Below are 16,708 nucleotides of genomic sequence, written 5' to 3' on the forward strand. Positions count from 1 at the left end.
AGTAGAACTTAATAGAGTAAGAGTGTCGACAACCTGTCCTTGCAAGATTGGCTGGCTGTGTCCCTGCTTATCCTGGGTTCCCCGCCATGAACAACGCATCAGTTTCCGGTCCTAGTACCCCTCCCCCCCTCTCCACCCATCTAGATTAAATCATGCACGCGGCCCAAGGGGAGTACCGCCTATCTACTCTGCAACTGGCTGCGGATGCCCCACTGACAGGTGCGGATAGAGGCATTAGGCGAGAGCGGGGTTGTCACTTGTATGTATAGGCTATAACATGCTTGCGAATATTATTGAAGAATGCCGACAAGGGATTGGTTCCACATTCTGATTAGTCTAAATAAGGTAGCCCCCGAGCAGCGTCGGTCCAAGAAAATGTACGGGAGAAATATTCCGTAGACGAACGGGGATGGTCTGGACATCGTGTCAGGTACTAATATTGACTTGCTTCAGTATACTTTGGCAAATCTGCATATGCTGTCCTGGGCCATCTGCGCAAGATGGATGAACTGGCTACCTATAATATAAGTCCAATAAATTTCAATCATGAAGGTATAACATGAACTAAGTCAGAAATTAGGCAAAGGTGGGTGATTAACTGAGAATGCTCTCGCACACAGATGAAGGCGATGTGGCACTATATCACGTTATGTCTCAGAATCTAAAGTAGTTGACCATCGAGGAGGCTGAATTATAGTAATAGTAATAGTTGGTTAGGTACTCCGTAGATGGATGTTATAGACGTGTCAACCGATTCAGTACCGATGGTATAGTATAAGCCGCGGATAATGGTATGGCCGCGATAGCATCATCAATGTGCATTGAATATGGGTCACGTGATACAGACCGGGGTATTCCAATAAACAAACCTGATTAAACCACTGCAAGGCTATATCTGAGACAAACAATGAAACCTGAAGACGGGTTTATTGTTGTGGAACACACCAACTCTAGCTGGTCCGCAACGATCATTACATCTGCATCGTCGCTAATACATATCTAGTCTATTTAGCAATAGATCTGAATAATGATCAGCCACAGGGTGGGCCCGGGATGCGAGGCGCAGCAGCGGAGTAATCCACGCCAATCCGATCTGGGCGAGTAGTACCGACTTTTTGGTAGCAGTTACTGATTCGGGCCCGATTCCAACTCACCTCTTTTTCTCACCGTGCGCTGGCCTTCTTTCATTCATTCCTTCATTTGTCGCTGCTTCGCTCTTTCCCGCACCTTCTCTCTGCCCAATTTCTTGCCATTGGGAGCCTTGTTGCTGTCAGGATTTGATTCCATCTGGAAACAGCGGTTCTTTCGATGTATAGATAGAGTGGTGTCTCACTTCTGTGCCGGACCCATCTCCGCCCTTTAAAAAAGTTCCACACACTCCTTTATCAATTTCATTCGATCTCAATTTTTCATATATACATTCATCCGTTGTTTGATATTATAGGGTGATCATATATCCCCCTCGGAATTATTATCCGATAATTAGCAGGGATATCCGATACCCAGCAGAGAAATATGTGGTATCGCAATGCTCACCGGTCCGTGATCTCTTTCTCTCGGGCTGGCCTGCGGACACCTCCCAGGACAACAACCACAACTACTACTGCTACCCGCATAACAACTCCCTCCTATCGACGGGGGTTCTCACAGGGCTCAATTCGGAGAAATACGGAGTCCTCATCTTCGGAACAAAATGCCTCCAAGGAACGTAGGAGGCGGAGGAGCGACGACTCGGAAGAGGAACCTACTCTGCGGTCGACTTTGTTAAAGATGGGGGAGTCTGCGGCTACTACTCTTGCTTCGATGGCTGTTCTTGGGTAAGCTATCTTGTTCTTTATTATTGATTTTCCTCCATGCTAATACCGGCCAGTATGGTTGGATACGCGTACCATCGGTACTACAAGTATCTCATTCTGGAGAAGATGGAAAACGCCTTCAAACCGGGTGATCCGGCCCTCGAGCTGGCCGGTGTGGAAGACGGAAAGCATCAGTCTACCTACGAGGAGCATTGGGTGCATCGCGATGAGCAAGCCAGAATGGATAGAATCATCTCCGGTAATGCTGGAGGTCGGTATTACCTACTGGTAGGCGAAAAAGGAACCGGAAAGACGTCGATGCTTCTTGAGGCAATGCGCAAAATTGATGGCGAGGGCTGTGCCATGTTCGAAGCTCATGCTGATCTGGAACTTTTCCGGATTCGTCTGGGAAAGGCTTTGGACTATGAGTTTCACGAAGAGTACGTCTACTAAAGCATTCTGATCCTATGTGTGCATCGGGTCACTGACGCCACTTGTACAGTTACATCGGCAGTCTCTTCAGTATCAAGGGCCCTCGGGATACTACCGCACTCCTTGATATTGAGCGCGCTTTTAACAAATTGGAAAAGGTTGCTCTTGCCAGAAGGCGCAGCAAGAAGTCGCCTTTGGTCTTGATAATCAACAGTGCCCACCTGATCCGAGATGATCACGATGGCCAGGATCTGCTTGAGGCGATCCAGCAACGGGCCGAACAGTGGGCTGCAAGTGGGCTGGTGACGACAGGTAAGTCTCATTACATATACCATACATTTATGTGTGAGTATTGACGGAAACAGTCCTGAACAGCGACGAGTACTGGGTGTATGAGCGCCTGAAGAAGTACGCTACCAGAATGGAGGTCATCCCGGTGCGCGACCTCCCGAAAGACCGAGCAATGGAAGCCCTGAGGAAGTACCGCAAGCAGTATTTTGGCCAGGAATTGACCCACGAGGAACTTGAGGAGGTGTACAATCTCGTCGGCGGACGATTATCCTACCTCAACCGAGTTGCCAAGGCCCTAGACTACAAGAAGCTCTGTGAGAGCATCTGCGAGGCCGAGAAGACGTGGTTCCTCAACAAGTGCTGGATCCTGGGGCCTGAGATGGATGACGATGTGATGGACCAACAGAAATATGCTGTAAGTGCAACCCCCTCTGTCGATGACAAGAAACCGGCGCACTGACCGATATGTAGTCTGCGGCAATGGTGCTGGCGAAAGCACTTGTGGACAAGGGAGAGGAAATGGACAGGACGTATGATCCAAAGCTGGGCCACATTCTCCCAGAGATTCCTCTCCATGAAGCGCGACAGATTATGACGCGCGCGGACTTCATCCAGAGCTACGACCACGAGAACATCTTCACCATCGACTCGCGGGCGATGGTGCGTGCGGATTCGGTGCCCATGCAGAATGCGTTCAAGGAGATCTGTGGCTGGCCAGGATTCGACGAGCACTTGGAAGGCACTCTTACGCGCATTGGAGACATTGAGAGCTTGGGACGTACTCGGGAGCTGACGATTAAGGACCTCTGGAACCAAGGCAAGTATCAACTGGTCATGCGGGACCACAAGGGTCGTGAGCAGGGTGCGGCAGAGTTCTCCGTTGTGGAGCCAGAACAGGAAAAGGAGGATAACTGAAGACCAGGTTTAGCCTGGCGAGCCTGTACGATTTACAGAAGATGGAGGGTCTCTGGGATACCTGAGCTCGGAGGATATCTCAGAGTGTACTACTACAACATGTGCCACATGGTGGGAAAGTGGCTTAACCGACCCATGTATTTAGAAGATTCGCTTCGAAGCCACTTACGACTGTCTTATAGAATACACTAACTACACCTCGTCCGAGTTTTTGGGGTCTTTGAATTCTTTGGGGCATCGTCACCGGTGACATCATGGCCAGGGTGCCTCTCACCGCCCGGCAGCTCATTCTGGCCATCGCATCATCCCAGCCTCATCTTTATTTCGCTGCTTGTCATTTTCCTCTCCTCGCTTTCCTCCCCTCTTCTTTTCCTGCCCTCTTCCTAATCCCTCCGACCCTGTCCATCACACCATCAATTTCCATCACCCAAAACAATCCCACCCACCAACAGAGCAATGGCTCCCCGCAAGAAAGAAGTCCTCTCCGCGGTAACAGCAGCCGACGACGATACCGCCGAGAAGACGACGCGCCAACTGCGTCACAAGACGCGCCTGGACCGCATTCACCCCGCCGTGCGCTTCATCCTCGCTGTGCTCGGTAGCTTGACATTGAGCTCGACGCTCTTCTCCCTAACGACGGGGATCACCCTCGGCGAACTAGGCCGCGTGAGCAAACACCTCGAGACATGGTGGGAAGTAGGAGGTCTGATGGCCTGGAAGGCCGTCGAGGTTGGACTTGCCTGGATCATGGGCTTTGACGGTATCCCTCCATCCCGTATAACTTCATATCATCGTCAGTGAAACTAATTCAGCAAAAACCAAAGGTCGCGATGTCCTCTCCTTCACCTATCTCACCCACCTCCCCACCTTCAGCCTCCTCTCGACCTTCTACAGCCTGCGCCCAACCACAATCCTAACCAGCTACTTCATCACTCTCCTCTCCACCACTCTCCCCTTCGTCCTCCTTCGCAACCTCACTCCCCTCCACTCTTTCTCGGATTCCACGCGCATCCCTAACCGGTCCATCCTCAACGACCGCCCGACAACCATCTACACCACCATCGCCGCGGCCGCCATCTTCACCGTCACCCTCTCCCTCAGCTACGCCACGCCCTGGCTCCCCACCACCCTCGTCACCCACTTCCAAGACATCCCCGACGTCACCGCCATCCACGCCGGTCCCGCCGCTCTCCCGGGCCTATTCCTCTCCCTCCTCCCCGCTGGCTTGGCGGCGCGCGATTTCCTCTTCGCCAGCTCGACCGGTGCATCTTCCAGGAACTCCAAGAAGAACAGCAACAACAACAAGAACAAGGAGGGTACATCCAGCCCCGAAGGCGAATACCTAGCCTACACCGTCTACCGCAAAACATGGGGCACCCTGTCCCGCAAGACGCAAGTGCTGGTGTCCCGCACCGTTCTGCTGGCGAGCATGTTGTTCGCCAACACAGTTGTGCAGGTCGCAGGGACAGTGAACCAGGTGGACGCCGAAGGCGCAATGGTCTGGGGTGCCGTGTGGGCCATCGCGGCGGTTATTACAGGCGCGATGTTTGGATGGATTGAGGCCGTGGATGGAGTATAGTTCCATCAGCTTCATTCATCATCAGGTTGAGAGAAAAATTAGTCCCTTTCATCCGATTTATGATGATGTCACTTGGTGTTATTTTCTTTCTTCCTGTTGGTCTCTATATTCCCCCCTTCTTTCCGCCCATTTTTCTCTGTTCAATGAGATGAGATGCCGTATCTCCGTGACACAGAAGCAAAAGCAACATTCTCATACCATGTGGTTTTCTTCCCTTTTCTCTCCCCCCGCTGTCAGCTAGTCAGTCAGTTAGTTATTTCTCCGAAAGCCAACCAACCAACAAGCTAGCTAGCTAGTTAGCACTCTTGATTTTGTCATTTCCTGTTTGCTGTTCATTATTTATTATTTTCCTTTAGTCCACCTACAATCCCAGCCGTGGCGTTTTGCGAAACAAGGAACAATCGAAAAAAGAAAGGGAAACGCAAAAAAGGCGGAACCAGGAGCAGGGATGATGTGGAAATTTGAGAAAAAATTAAGGTTTGGTCTGAGTATCAGGATCAGGGTCAGGAACAGGGACAGGAACAGGGACAGGGACAGGGTATCTATCCGATTCCGGGGTCAAGTGTTTCGGCGGCGTGTTTCAAGTTGGTGTGTTTCAGCGGGTGGTCTTATTTTTGAGGTTTGTTGATCGTTGAGTTGAGGTGATTTATCTGGGGCAATGGTGTGTCTGGTCTTTGGGGCCATGTTACGATGTTATGTTTCCAATGAAATGTTATTTTACTGCTTGGCTATGATTGTCATGATTGTCAAGTATTCCTTTGGTTGAGTTGATTATAGTTGATTGATTTCCATGGTGCTGGGGCAGGGGAATCATCTAGTTCATTAAAGTTGAAATGGAAAAGCTAATTACATAATGCCACACTCCAATCCATCTATCGATATTTTGAACGCTGCGTTGACATACCAGAGACCAGAGGCAAAGCACGTGGACTCGCATTCATGGCGTTGAGAATAAGGTTAAAAAGGTGAAATGGGGTCAATGAATATATCTCTGGAATAGAAAATAGGAAAGGTGAGAAGCGACAAAATTACCGCATCTCCATTCCACTAGCCACCCCGTCAGGAGAGTAGATCTCGCGGTGGAACGGCTTGACTTCGTTTTTAGGCAGCAGCCATCCTGGATGGAAGATGTTGAACACACCAACCGCTAGGACCATCATGATACCGTCCAGGACGATGAAGTACCGCTCGTGCGTGATCAAGTAGCCAGACCACCCCTGCGACAGCTCGATGGTTCGATATATACTCCGAATGTAGATGCAGAGGACAGAGAAGATCATCGCGCCGAGAAGAGGGATGATTGTGCCAGTCATGGTTTGCAGGATCCGCATACGGAGAGTGCGACGGACGAAATCAGCGGCGAGGAAAACAAAGACCGTGATAGACGCGAGCTGGAAGACGATACCGGCGACCATGGTGTGTGTGCCTGGGGCAGTATCGCCGTTGACCTTGTTTACTTCCATCGACGCCATGCCACCTCCCACAGCCTGGACGACCAATGAAATGATATCGCAAGTGACGAAGATCCAGAGATAGAGTTTTGGTCTCAAAATTGAGGTCTCGGGCCCCAACAGGTGGATGAAACGGCCCAGGAGCACGTAGATCCCGGCGGTAAAGAAAGTGGGGGCTAGAGAGAGGCAATTAGTTTGTGTTTCATGAATTGAATATGCGTGTCCCTGCTTGCGTACCGATGATCAAGGTAGAGATTTGCATGAGAAAGGCGGTTCCATTGTATGGGCATTCAGCAGACCAGGTACGTGCTGCCCAGCCCAGGACTTCCGCTGTGATGGCCGAGTTAGCGTACGGTTGAATAGGACTCTTGTAGAAGGGGTTGACATACTGATACATCCAAGAACGAAGACAGCGCACCACCAGGTCCTCTTCCACACCAGCTGCAATGTGTGAAGCAACATCGACAGACCGAAGAGGACACAGAATACAATGCCGGCAGCTAGCGAGGGAACGTAGCCATACGATGTGCCGTAGCCATCGATCTTTGCATGACACCCATAGGTCAATTGCTTCTTGAATTCATATTCCGCAGTAGTGTTAAGGCTCGACATATTGGCGCAAATGGAAGGCCGAGGTGTTCGAGACCAAGTATGCCGAAAATTATATGGCGAGGCCAAATGCGTCTTGGACAGAGTAAGGAGAGAAAGCGGTTTTGAGGCAGCGAAACACACTGCAGATTATTATACGATCAGAAATCGGAAAAAACGAATGACACTGAACGGGCAGGCTGAGCGCTAATCGAGCCTAGAGGGGTTGAGCTATTTGCTGTTGGACATGAATATATGCCTATGAATATGCACGGGGTACCAATCGGCGAAAAGAAAAGGAAAAAAAGAGCATCAGCAAGGAAGAGGCTCTGCCTATAAAGAAGAAAAATGGGAAGAACTGTGATAGAAATCCTTCCAAACTCTGCCCCCATACTCTATTCTTGTCCGTTCAATAGTGATCCCCGTCCTCCTGACTGCCCGTCTCTGGGCGCCACCTGGTACGGCGGGGACACCCGTTGCAGGGAGCAATCTGATTGCACCTCATGAGAGTAGGCAGGGCCTGCCTTGCAAAAGCAAGCACTTCATTCGGCTAACAGACTGGCGAGACCCAAAAAAGAGTTGGGGGACGAGATGATAGCTCGCAAGGTTCGCTCAAAGAGGTTTAGCGCGTCTCGCATGAAGCCGGTAACTCCGGCCTTTTACCATTAGACGGTTTCGCGATAGAATTGTGAACAGACACCTCCCTAAGATGATCATCCTGTTGTCGCTGTAAGGCAGCTCATCTGATAGGATTCTTGACTGTCAAGGATTGTGGTTAGGACCGTTAGTTATGCCGTGTCACTGTTGAACCCAGTAGAATCAATATATGCCATGCAGCCCAGGCAGTGATGCATGGCCAAGACCGATCGGGAAACAGGAAACCCGGGAGTCCGTCCACCCGGCTACCATACCAGCATTAAGGAACAGCACGGAGTACAGTACTAAATAATTCTGAGACGGGATCGGAGCTATGATAAGGCCCGATCCTAGGTTGCTGAACATCGAATGAAACCTGAAGCTAGGCTTCGATCAGACATGATGGATGGGATGTGGTCGTCCATCCAGATCACCCTAGTCAACACCAGGCAGGGAGAGTTAACTTAACAGTAACTCATGAAATGCAAGCGAAAGAATATTGATCGGTAATCACATGCAGAGAAGAGCGGAGAACTTCCCTGCACCGGCAACATCCAAATACGGAAGGCGCGTCTGTCAACCCCGCTGTCCGCCTCAGGCATCAATATAATACTTCCCTCCCTCCTTCCCTCCCTCTCTCTCTTTCTCATTTCCCACGCAGCCTTCAGCTACCAAGTTTCAGCCTCTCGCAACTACAAAACACTAACCACAGTCTTTGGCATGTCACAGCAAGATTCAGGACCACTCACTTCTTGGCGATTCGAGTCTAGCCCCGTCAGTGAGAACCTAGATGTCAAACTCTACGTCCGTATGTGATGGCTACGCTACTGTTGTCCCTATCTGACCAACATGACATCCCTGGAGGCTGCACAAAGACGGTCACTTTAATATTCACTCTTCTCTAGCGCTAATAATAGGTCATGTCTTTTTCATATGCTTCACGCTTAGATCATCTCATTGACTACTCATTCGGATTCATTCAAACGAGGGCATATCATACGTATCATCCGGGTCTGTGCACAGTCAGTATGAGCAATATTCGACCGATCCACGGCAGGTGAAGCTCTTACCTTTGCGGTTGGCCAGAATGTACTTGCGTGTCTCCACGACGTTGTGGTCGAATTCGCTGACCAGCTCGTGCTGCCGGATCTGAACCTTCTCATTCCGTCTGGACGCCCCAATCACGGCTGCCTTCGCCACGTGGTATCGTGAGACGTGATTCAACAACATCATATCGAATGGCGTCGTCGTGCTTCCTTCTTCCATGTATCCTTCCACTGAAACCCGGTCCAGGCGGGGCCGCCCGAAGAGCAGACCCTTCAGCTCGCCCGGGTATCCGTGGTAGTTGAAGTGTATCGGGCGGTCCGAGCCAAACAGGCTGTCGAAGGCTTCGGTGGACAATGCATGTGGATGTAGACCTTCCTTCTCCAGAATCATCAAGTCGGTCACATTGACCACCCGCACCCGGAGTTCTGGACAACGCTTGCGGAGGATGGCCGCCGCGTAGATGACCTCGAACATCACCTCGACTCCAATGCCAACCAGCACGACATCCGGGTCCAGCCCATTGTCGGTGCTACAGAATCTCCAGATCGATGCGCCGGCTCGGCAGTGACTCTCTGCTTCCTCGGGACTCAAGTACACTGGAGTTGGCTGCTTTGAGCCCACCATGAGGTTGACGTAATTCTTGGACTTGAGACAGTGATGAAGGGTGGTCAAAAATGTGTTAGCATCAGGTGGCAGATAAACACGCGCGGCGGTGGGCTTCAGCCTGAGCACGGCTCCGATGAAGGATGGGTTCTGGTGAGAGAAGCCATTATGCTCCTGACGAGCCCATGTACTCGTTTCGATATAGTTGATGCTACTGACCGGCTTGTGCCAGGTCGTCTCTTGAGCCTGTCGTGGCAGTATCCGTTAGTATCGGGCAATCCAAGAAGAAGCACGACAGAAACATACCATTTTGTTGAATTTGGCATATTGCACCATCATAGTGTGGATGATTCCCAAGAAGCTTTCATACGATGGGAAAATGCCCACCCGGCCCGTCAACGTGTATCCCTGCATAAAGCCCTGGCACAGGTGCTCACTGAGCACTTCGATGACGCGGCCGCCTTTCGCATTCGAGAATTGATCCCACTGAAAGTTTCTTCCCGTGTGCGCAAGTGCTGCATCCAGCTTGTTGCTCTCTAGCTCATCTGGTGAGAACACTCGGACGCCGTGGGGGTTTTGGGTAAACACCTGGTCAATGAATTTTCCAATCGTCTTCATAGCGCTTTGCTGGGAGCCCTTTTCTACACCAAACTTTCGCCAATCTGGAAGATCGGGTGCCCTATAGCCCTTGTAGGATTCTGCTCGCTGCCCCAGCTTCTTGGAGTCTTCCCGAGGGATAACAGACTTGATTTCGTCAATGATATCTCCGGTCTCAGTGAAAAGTTCGTGCGGATTATACGAGGAAAGCCATTTCTGCAGAGCTTGAAGCTCCTCGTTGTCCTTCTTTGCATTTGGAAGAGGGACCTGATGCGAATGGAAAGATCCCTCTATGAACGACCCGTGGAGCTCTTTAGGTCCTGACCAGCCCTTCAAGGATAATTAGCGGAGATCCCAGGTTAAGGCGGATATTATCATACCTTAGGTGTGCGCAAAACAATCATTGGCCATCTAGGCTTCATTATTGGCTTGCCAGAACGCGCCGCTTTTTGGATCTTGTGGATCTCCTCAATTGCCCACATCATAGAGCCGTGGAGATCTGCATCGATGTCATCCAGGTTCTCAACAATGCGCACCTGGTATCCATAACCCGTGAAGAGGGAGACCAGCTCTTTGTTGTCCATGCAGCCATAGATGGTGCGCTCGCTGATCTTGAAGCCATTGACGTGGAGGATCGGCAGGACGGCACCTGATTCTGCAGGGTCAATGTACTTGATTGCATGCCAGGACCTGTCTGCTGTCAAATTGTGCTCCAATGGGGTATTGTTAGGTACTTACGTCGCGGTAGGACCAGTTTCTGCTTCTCCGTCACCAACCACGCAAGTGACGATCATGTCTGGATTGTCCATGACAGCACCAAATGAGACGGCCAATGCGTAACCCAGCTCACCACCTTCATGGATTGCACCGGGGGTTTCCGCGTTGATATGGCTTAAAGCAGTTAGCTTGGCTTCAACTCAGATTCCCAGCCAAAGTCATACCTTGGTAAACCAGCGCTTGTGCTGAAAGTCGAGATGAGCTCATGAAGACCATCCATGTCTCGGGAGTAATTGGGGTAGAATTTTTCTAGAGAGCCCTCGAGCCACAGCGAAGCCAGAATAGCTGGAGCGCCGTGTCCAGGTCCAACGACATACAACATGTCCAGGTTATGCTTTCTGATGATATAGTTCAAATGGGAGTATATGAGGATCAACCCGGGACATGTTCCCCAGTGGCCTACAGATCTGTGAGCGGAGCTTGCGGAGGACAGCACCGGGAGCTTGGAGATACTAACCAAGAAGCCTTGGCTTAATATCCTCATGCTTTAGATTCTGTTTCAGCAGCACATTGTCCTGGAGAAAGATCATTGCTTGTGTGACGGGTCAGTGAATGTAGGCTGGAAATTTGGGAGCCTCGATCTCACCAGCAGCAATGTAGGCCGCTGCTCGGCGGAATTTCAGCAGGGCATTGTAGTCAGATTCCTCCAAACTCGTCTCTTGGAGTTTGACCTGCAATTGATTGACAAGGTCGGGGATATGTGAAGGCTCAGCCTTGGGATTTGGCCTATCGATGACCTCTCCAGGCATGGTGATTTGATGGATGTAGATTGGTCGCTTGATAAATCAAAAGGTAGTATATCCGTGGAACTAAGTATTAGGGTCCGTTCGAGATCCTAGGGTCTATGGAGGGGTAGATCTAATAGCACGTGGTAACAAGAATCTAGGCCACTTTCTGCAGCTGTCAAAGATGGTAAAAGAAGGAGATCATACCACTGCCTCGACTGCACTGCTTAAAATAAGAACAGGGAAGCGAGGTGGTGAGGTTGTTGTTGTATGGAGACCCCTGGCAATACGTCACTCGGGGAGTGACATCACCCGCCGTCGCAACCGGGAACTGAGCTGCCACCACCAACAAGCATCAACCCACAACTTCCGAGATCAAGGCTCGACAAGGGTTCAGAAAGCCTATATTTAAATCTTTCTTTCTCTAGTAGCCAGCAAGCTAATTCAACGTGTCCCCGCACCCAACTGCTCCGCAACAACATGGCACGCAAATCCGTCCTCTCCGTCAATGCCGGATCCTCTTCGGTCAAGCTTACCTTCTATACCTACGAGAAGACCCCAAAGGTCATTGCTGCCGCGCAGGTTTCCGGTATCACTGCCCCACCAGCAAAGCTGAAATATACGAGTGGCGACAAGCAACACAAAGAGGAACTCAAGGAAAGCATCAGTACTCCTCAAGATGCCTTCAAATTTCTGCTTCAGCGCTGCATCTCTGATCCCGAGCTTTCCGAAGTCGCCAGCACAGATGATCTAGCCTATATCTGCCACCGTGTGGTGCACGGTGGAGACTACGACAAGTCTGTTGTAATCACCGACGAAACTTATCATCATCTCGAGAAACTGGAAGACCTAGCTCCATTGCACAATTACTCGGCCCTGGAGATTATACGGCATTGCAGGAAGGAAATCCCATCCGTCAGGAGCATCACCTTCTTTGACTCGGCGTTCCATCAGACTCTTCCTGAGCATGTCAAGACCTACCCAATCGACCAGAAGACAGCCAGGTCCAACGGGCTCCGGAAATATGGCTTCCACGGCATCAGTTATTCGTTCATTCTGCGCTCTGTTGCCGAGTTTCTGAACAAACCTGCTGATAAGACCAATATTATCGCAATGCATATCGGAAGCGGTGCTTCTATCTGCGCCATCAAGGATGGTAAATCAGTTGATACCACGTGAGTCTCCTGGCACTTTGTCAAGGACATTTATACTGACATAATTACATATAGGATGGGACTCACACCGCTAGCCGGATTACCAGGCGCTACACGAAGCGGAGACATTGATCCATCGTGAGTCCCAATATGCCCAGTTCAGGAAACTAAATACTGACAGTAGTCCAGCCTTGTGTTCCACTACACCAATGATGCAGGCAAACTCAGTCCTGCCAGCACTAAAGAAATGCACATCAGCACGGTACGTATGCACTTGATGGCAATAGTTACATTCCGCTAACGCATGACCAGGCCGAAGAAATTCTCAACAAAAAGTCTGGCTGGAAAGCCTTGACCGGCACAACCGATTTTGCCCAAATCGCCGTCGAGAACCCACCGACACGGGAACATAAACTGGCATTCGACATCCTCGTTGACCGCATTGCGGGCTACCTGGGCAATTACTTTGTAAAGCTAGACGGCCGTGTCGACGCCTTTGTCTTCGCAGGCGGAATTGGCGAGAAGAGCGCGCTGCTTCGAAAAGCAGTTACGGAGAAGTGTCGCTGCCTGGGATGTGCGGTTGATTCGGGGAAGAATGACAAGGGTGCAGGGGATGGGGAGACGGTAGTGGATATTTCTCGGGGTGAGGACAAGGGTCCTAAAGTATTGATCTGTCAGACAGATGAACAGGTGAGGCATAGCTTATCTCTACCCCTTTGATGATGCTCGATTGTGCGTGTGAACGTGGTTACTAATGATGGATATATAGTTCGAGATGGCATACGGATGCGTCAATCAGTATGAGAGGCCGTAGACAGCTAATCCCTCCTCAGGACAAATGTGGTATCTAGTATTTACGAAGTAATGAATCGAAATAGGAAACTCGTCACAAGATCTCATACCCAATGTAGGCATCCCTTTCCTCAGGCATGCAGTCTCCTGTACGAAAATAAAGTTCAGTTCACCTTTCACTCTACTAGATATAGCGTAGTTCTCTACTAAGTAATCAGACTTAAAATTGACTCTCAGCTTCCTAAACCGAAGTAATAATGTAGAAGTGAAGAACAATGACCACCTTACCCAACAACCGAGTTGAAAGAATGAAGAGCATCTCCCAACAAACCAGACCATCACATAACATTCCAATCACGTTAGTCACCGAGGAACCCGAGACTCAGCCAGCCAGCCAGCCAGCCAACATTATCCGTTGAGAGAGAGAGTTGTAGTCATTGACAACTGAACAAAGAACTGATACTGATTAGTTAGGACTATACTAGGTATATACCCTGTATCCCTGCATTAACTTAGCATGATTAAATATAAACCCCGCTTACTCGTACTCAGTACATACCAAGTACTTAACTATGAAGACTCAATCTGAATGGCACACGTAGTATCTCTACAAGATAGTAGAGCCTTTTGACATCTACCTCGCCAAGAACTGCCATCAAGTTCATGATGTCCAAACTAGACACCACCACCACCAATTCCTTAGTATACTTGTTTAGACACTTGACAGATCAATCATCATCCCTCATCCTTCCCTGTCTATCTATCTCAACCCCAAACACAATATCATAGGATACGAAGCATGTCTTACCCCCACCCCAGCACTATAGCGTAGCGTATCCAAAGAGTGAAACCATAATCACATCCCATCACATCACATCCACCACTACCATAACCACTACCCCTCCGTCTCGGACCCGACAGTCTGGACAGTCCAGACACTTCCATCAGGGATTAAAGGGGGGCCCGGGTGGGTGGCGGGTAATCCTCTCCGCGGGATTTGAAATGGTAAAAATTGTCAAAGGGAGAAGTTTAATCTGAACACACTTTAGTAGTAGATAGGAATGTGTTGAATGTACTACTTTGTAGATAAAAGTGGCAAATCATTATGTTGGAGGAGGGTTGTGATTGGGTGGTTAGTTGTTCTTTTTTCTTTTCTGGGGATCGGTGGTTCGGAGATACTCCATCATCTCCATGAGGGGGATTAGTGTTGGATGGATAGTCATACTAATAATGATGGTGTTGAGTTGGTAGATGATGTGATGAGCCCGTGGGTGTCACCCACTCATTCACCCACTCATTCACTCACTCATTCTGTCAGAGTTTGATAGGGAATCCAATTAGACATTGAAAATCCTCTAGTCGTCGCTTTGTTCCCCCCATCACCTGATCAACAGAAAAGAAAAGCAAAAGAAAGAAGAAAGGAAGCAAAAAAAGCAAAAAGAAATTAGTTCGACCCGCGGAGTTGGTCACTCATCTCCGTCTGACAGGATAAACCAATAGTCAAGCCGTACTTTTGATAAAGAAAAGATAGATAGATAGATGCACGATTATCGGGGTCACTCATTCACTTGCTCATGCAGCTAGAGGGTTAGCTGGGACAACAACACTTGGTCTAGATGGGGCGGGGGCCATCCATGTATAGTAACACTATGTAATAATAATAATAATAATACTGATATAATAATAATCATAAGAATAATACTCCGGTTCTATTATGTAGTCTAGACTATCTACTACAATATGGAGTAAGTCAGTACTTTGACGGCAGACATGGATGTTCTCTTCTAGTGGAGCATCATTATGGCAGCTAAAAATGGATGTGTATAGCTGCCATATGCCGTGTGAAGGAAGAGTGGCTCCACTGACAAGGGATCCAGCATCTACCTAAAGAGGTAGGTAGGTACTACTTCTCCATACACATCGCATAGCAACCATTCTAGAACTTTCTCAGTTAAGATCAATTGCTTTCATGGCGAAAGAAGAGAAGTGGAGGCGGGGGGAGGGGGGGGAACCGCCTCATCTCGGCGGAGATGTATGATCGCTCACTTGCGCTATCATCTCCGGGAAGATAGGTAGGTAAAATAACTCAGCTACTGTAAAAGTATGATCTGATCTATCTATTCAGTCACTACTTAACTATCTAGCTTTCTTCAGTAAAGAAAAAAAAATAATTATAGTAATAAAATAATAGCTAGCTAGCTGGGTCCGCCACGGAGGCGACCTGAAGATCATCACTCCGAATCGGGAAGTCTGTCAGATGGATGCATGGACCGGGCCCCCTTCAATCCCTTCCCTTCCCTTCCCTTTGGGACGGATGGAGGGTCGCTCAGCATCCAGACTAACGATGAGGCTGACGGACGGGTCAAGGCGATCATCACGCATCAATCTGTGTGGTTTGCTGGGTGGCTGAAGAAATAAAAGAAAATATGTCTTTGAGGTGATACGGGGGGAAGGAGAGACGGGGGGGAGGGATGCACCATGACCTAAAAAGGGGAACTGAAATATGGTCCGGAACGGGGAAGCGAAATGAGGTTCCAGAGTGGCGGGTGGATGCGTTAGTTGGATTGACATGGAACTTGATACATCCACCGTGGACCTCTTTCTTTCCCTTCCCTTTTCTTTTCTCTCCCGTGACTTACTGTAGCTGTAGCTGTGTAACTATCATGTATCTATCCCGTCCGTCCGTCCGTCCGTCCGCGCGCGCCTCCCCATCCTCTATCTCTCTTTCTCTCTTTATCTATCAATCTAGAATATCTTCCTCAGCAGAGGAAAAAGAAAAGAAAAAAGAGTAAGGGAAAGATAGCAAGCACAAGAAAGAGAAAGAAAAAGAAAACATTGACAGGGCGACACGGGACATCCTTATCAGGTGAATCATCAACCCAAAAAAAAACTATCTATCGAAAAAAAGTCGCCATCATCCGTCCGCACTGTTATTGGGAAGAAAAGAAAAAAAAAAAAAAAAAAAAAGAATAAAAACACACCTCCCTTTTCCTTAGTATTCTTTCATTCAGTTCAGCCCCGTTCGTAATAATGAGCCGAGAGCCCAAAGGGATTTGCAGACGATCCGATCAAGTTTCCCCCCTTCTAGAACGCCATCCCGTGGACGAGAAGTGGACACTAAAGGAAAGCCGGCTGCGATTCCGCGCGCCTCTAGTGCTGTAGTTCTGTAGGGTTATCGAGTTTCTCTTTGGTCTGTTACCACTCAGGTGGATCAGGGGGAGAGAGTGTGTGTGAGAGAAAGAGGAAAAAGAGAAAGAAGAAGGGTGAATATCGTTACCTGGTTAGGGATAACGGGTTGGACGTGTTGTTTTGTTGTTAACTGCAA

General features: G+C 49.3%; 5 protein-coding genes across 5 annotated transcripts; 3 read left to right on the plus strand and 2 right to left on the minus strand.

The window, feature by feature from the left end:
* Positions 1–1,515: 1,515 nt before the first annotated feature.
* On the plus strand, positions 1,516–3,434 carry AtWU_05831 (ATP-binding protein; the record flags this gene model as incomplete). Its single annotated transcript, XM_035500941.1, has 5 exons — positions 1,516–1,817; positions 1,871–2,236; positions 2,299–2,540; positions 2,594–2,934; positions 2,991–3,434. 5 exons carry the CDS (start codon positions 1,516–1,518, stop codon positions 3,432–3,434), a joined length of 1,695 nt encoding a protein of 564 aa, XP_035356834.1.
* A 456-nt stretch (positions 3,435–3,890) lies between these two features.
* AtWU_05832 (uncharacterized protein) lies at positions 3,891–5,013 on the plus strand (the record flags this gene model as incomplete). Its single annotated transcript, XM_035500942.1, has 2 exons — positions 3,891–4,194; positions 4,259–5,013. The coding sequence occupies 2 exons, from the start codon at positions 3,891–3,893 to the stop codon at positions 5,011–5,013; spliced, it is 1,059 nt and encodes a 352-aa protein (XP_035356835.1).
* A 1,028-nt stretch (positions 5,014–6,041) lies between these two features.
* On the minus strand, positions 6,042–7,076 carry AtWU_05833 (RTA1 domain-containing protein; the record flags this gene model as incomplete). Its single annotated transcript, XM_035500943.1, has 3 exons — positions 6,042–6,640; positions 6,702–6,794; positions 6,854–7,076. The coding sequence occupies 3 exons, from the start codon at positions 7,074–7,076 to the stop codon at positions 6,042–6,044; spliced, it is 915 nt and encodes a 304-aa protein (XP_035356836.1).
* A 1,587-nt stretch (positions 7,077–8,663) lies between these two features.
* AtWU_05834 (putative phosphoketolase) lies at positions 8,664–11,461 on the minus strand (the record flags this gene model as incomplete). The annotated part of the gene is made up of 8 exons (XM_035500944.1): positions 8,664–8,701; positions 8,759–9,584; positions 9,645–10,265; positions 10,316–10,625; positions 10,674–10,826; positions 10,877–11,111; positions 11,170–11,244; positions 11,299–11,461. The coding sequence occupies 8 exons, from the start codon at positions 11,459–11,461 to the stop codon at positions 8,664–8,666; spliced, it is 2,421 nt and encodes an 806-aa protein (XP_035356837.1).
* A 456-nt stretch (positions 11,462–11,917) lies between these two features.
* On the plus strand, positions 11,918–13,405 carry AtWU_05835 (putative acetate kinase; the record flags this gene model as incomplete). Its single annotated transcript, XM_035500945.1, has 5 exons — positions 11,918–12,612; positions 12,667–12,729; positions 12,781–12,853; positions 12,904–13,281; positions 13,361–13,405. The coding sequence occupies 5 exons, from the start codon at positions 11,918–11,920 to the stop codon at positions 13,403–13,405; spliced, it is 1,254 nt and encodes a 417-aa protein (XP_035356838.1).
* Between the last annotated feature and the right edge of the window lie 3,303 nt (positions 13,406–16,708).

This window comes from Aspergillus tubingensis, assembly GCF_013340325.1.
Source record: "Aspergillus tubingensis WU-2223L DNA, scaffold_7, whole genome shotgun sequence".
Lineage (NCBI taxonomy): Eukaryota > Fungi > Ascomycota > Eurotiomycetes > Eurotiales > Aspergillaceae > Aspergillus > Aspergillus tubingensis.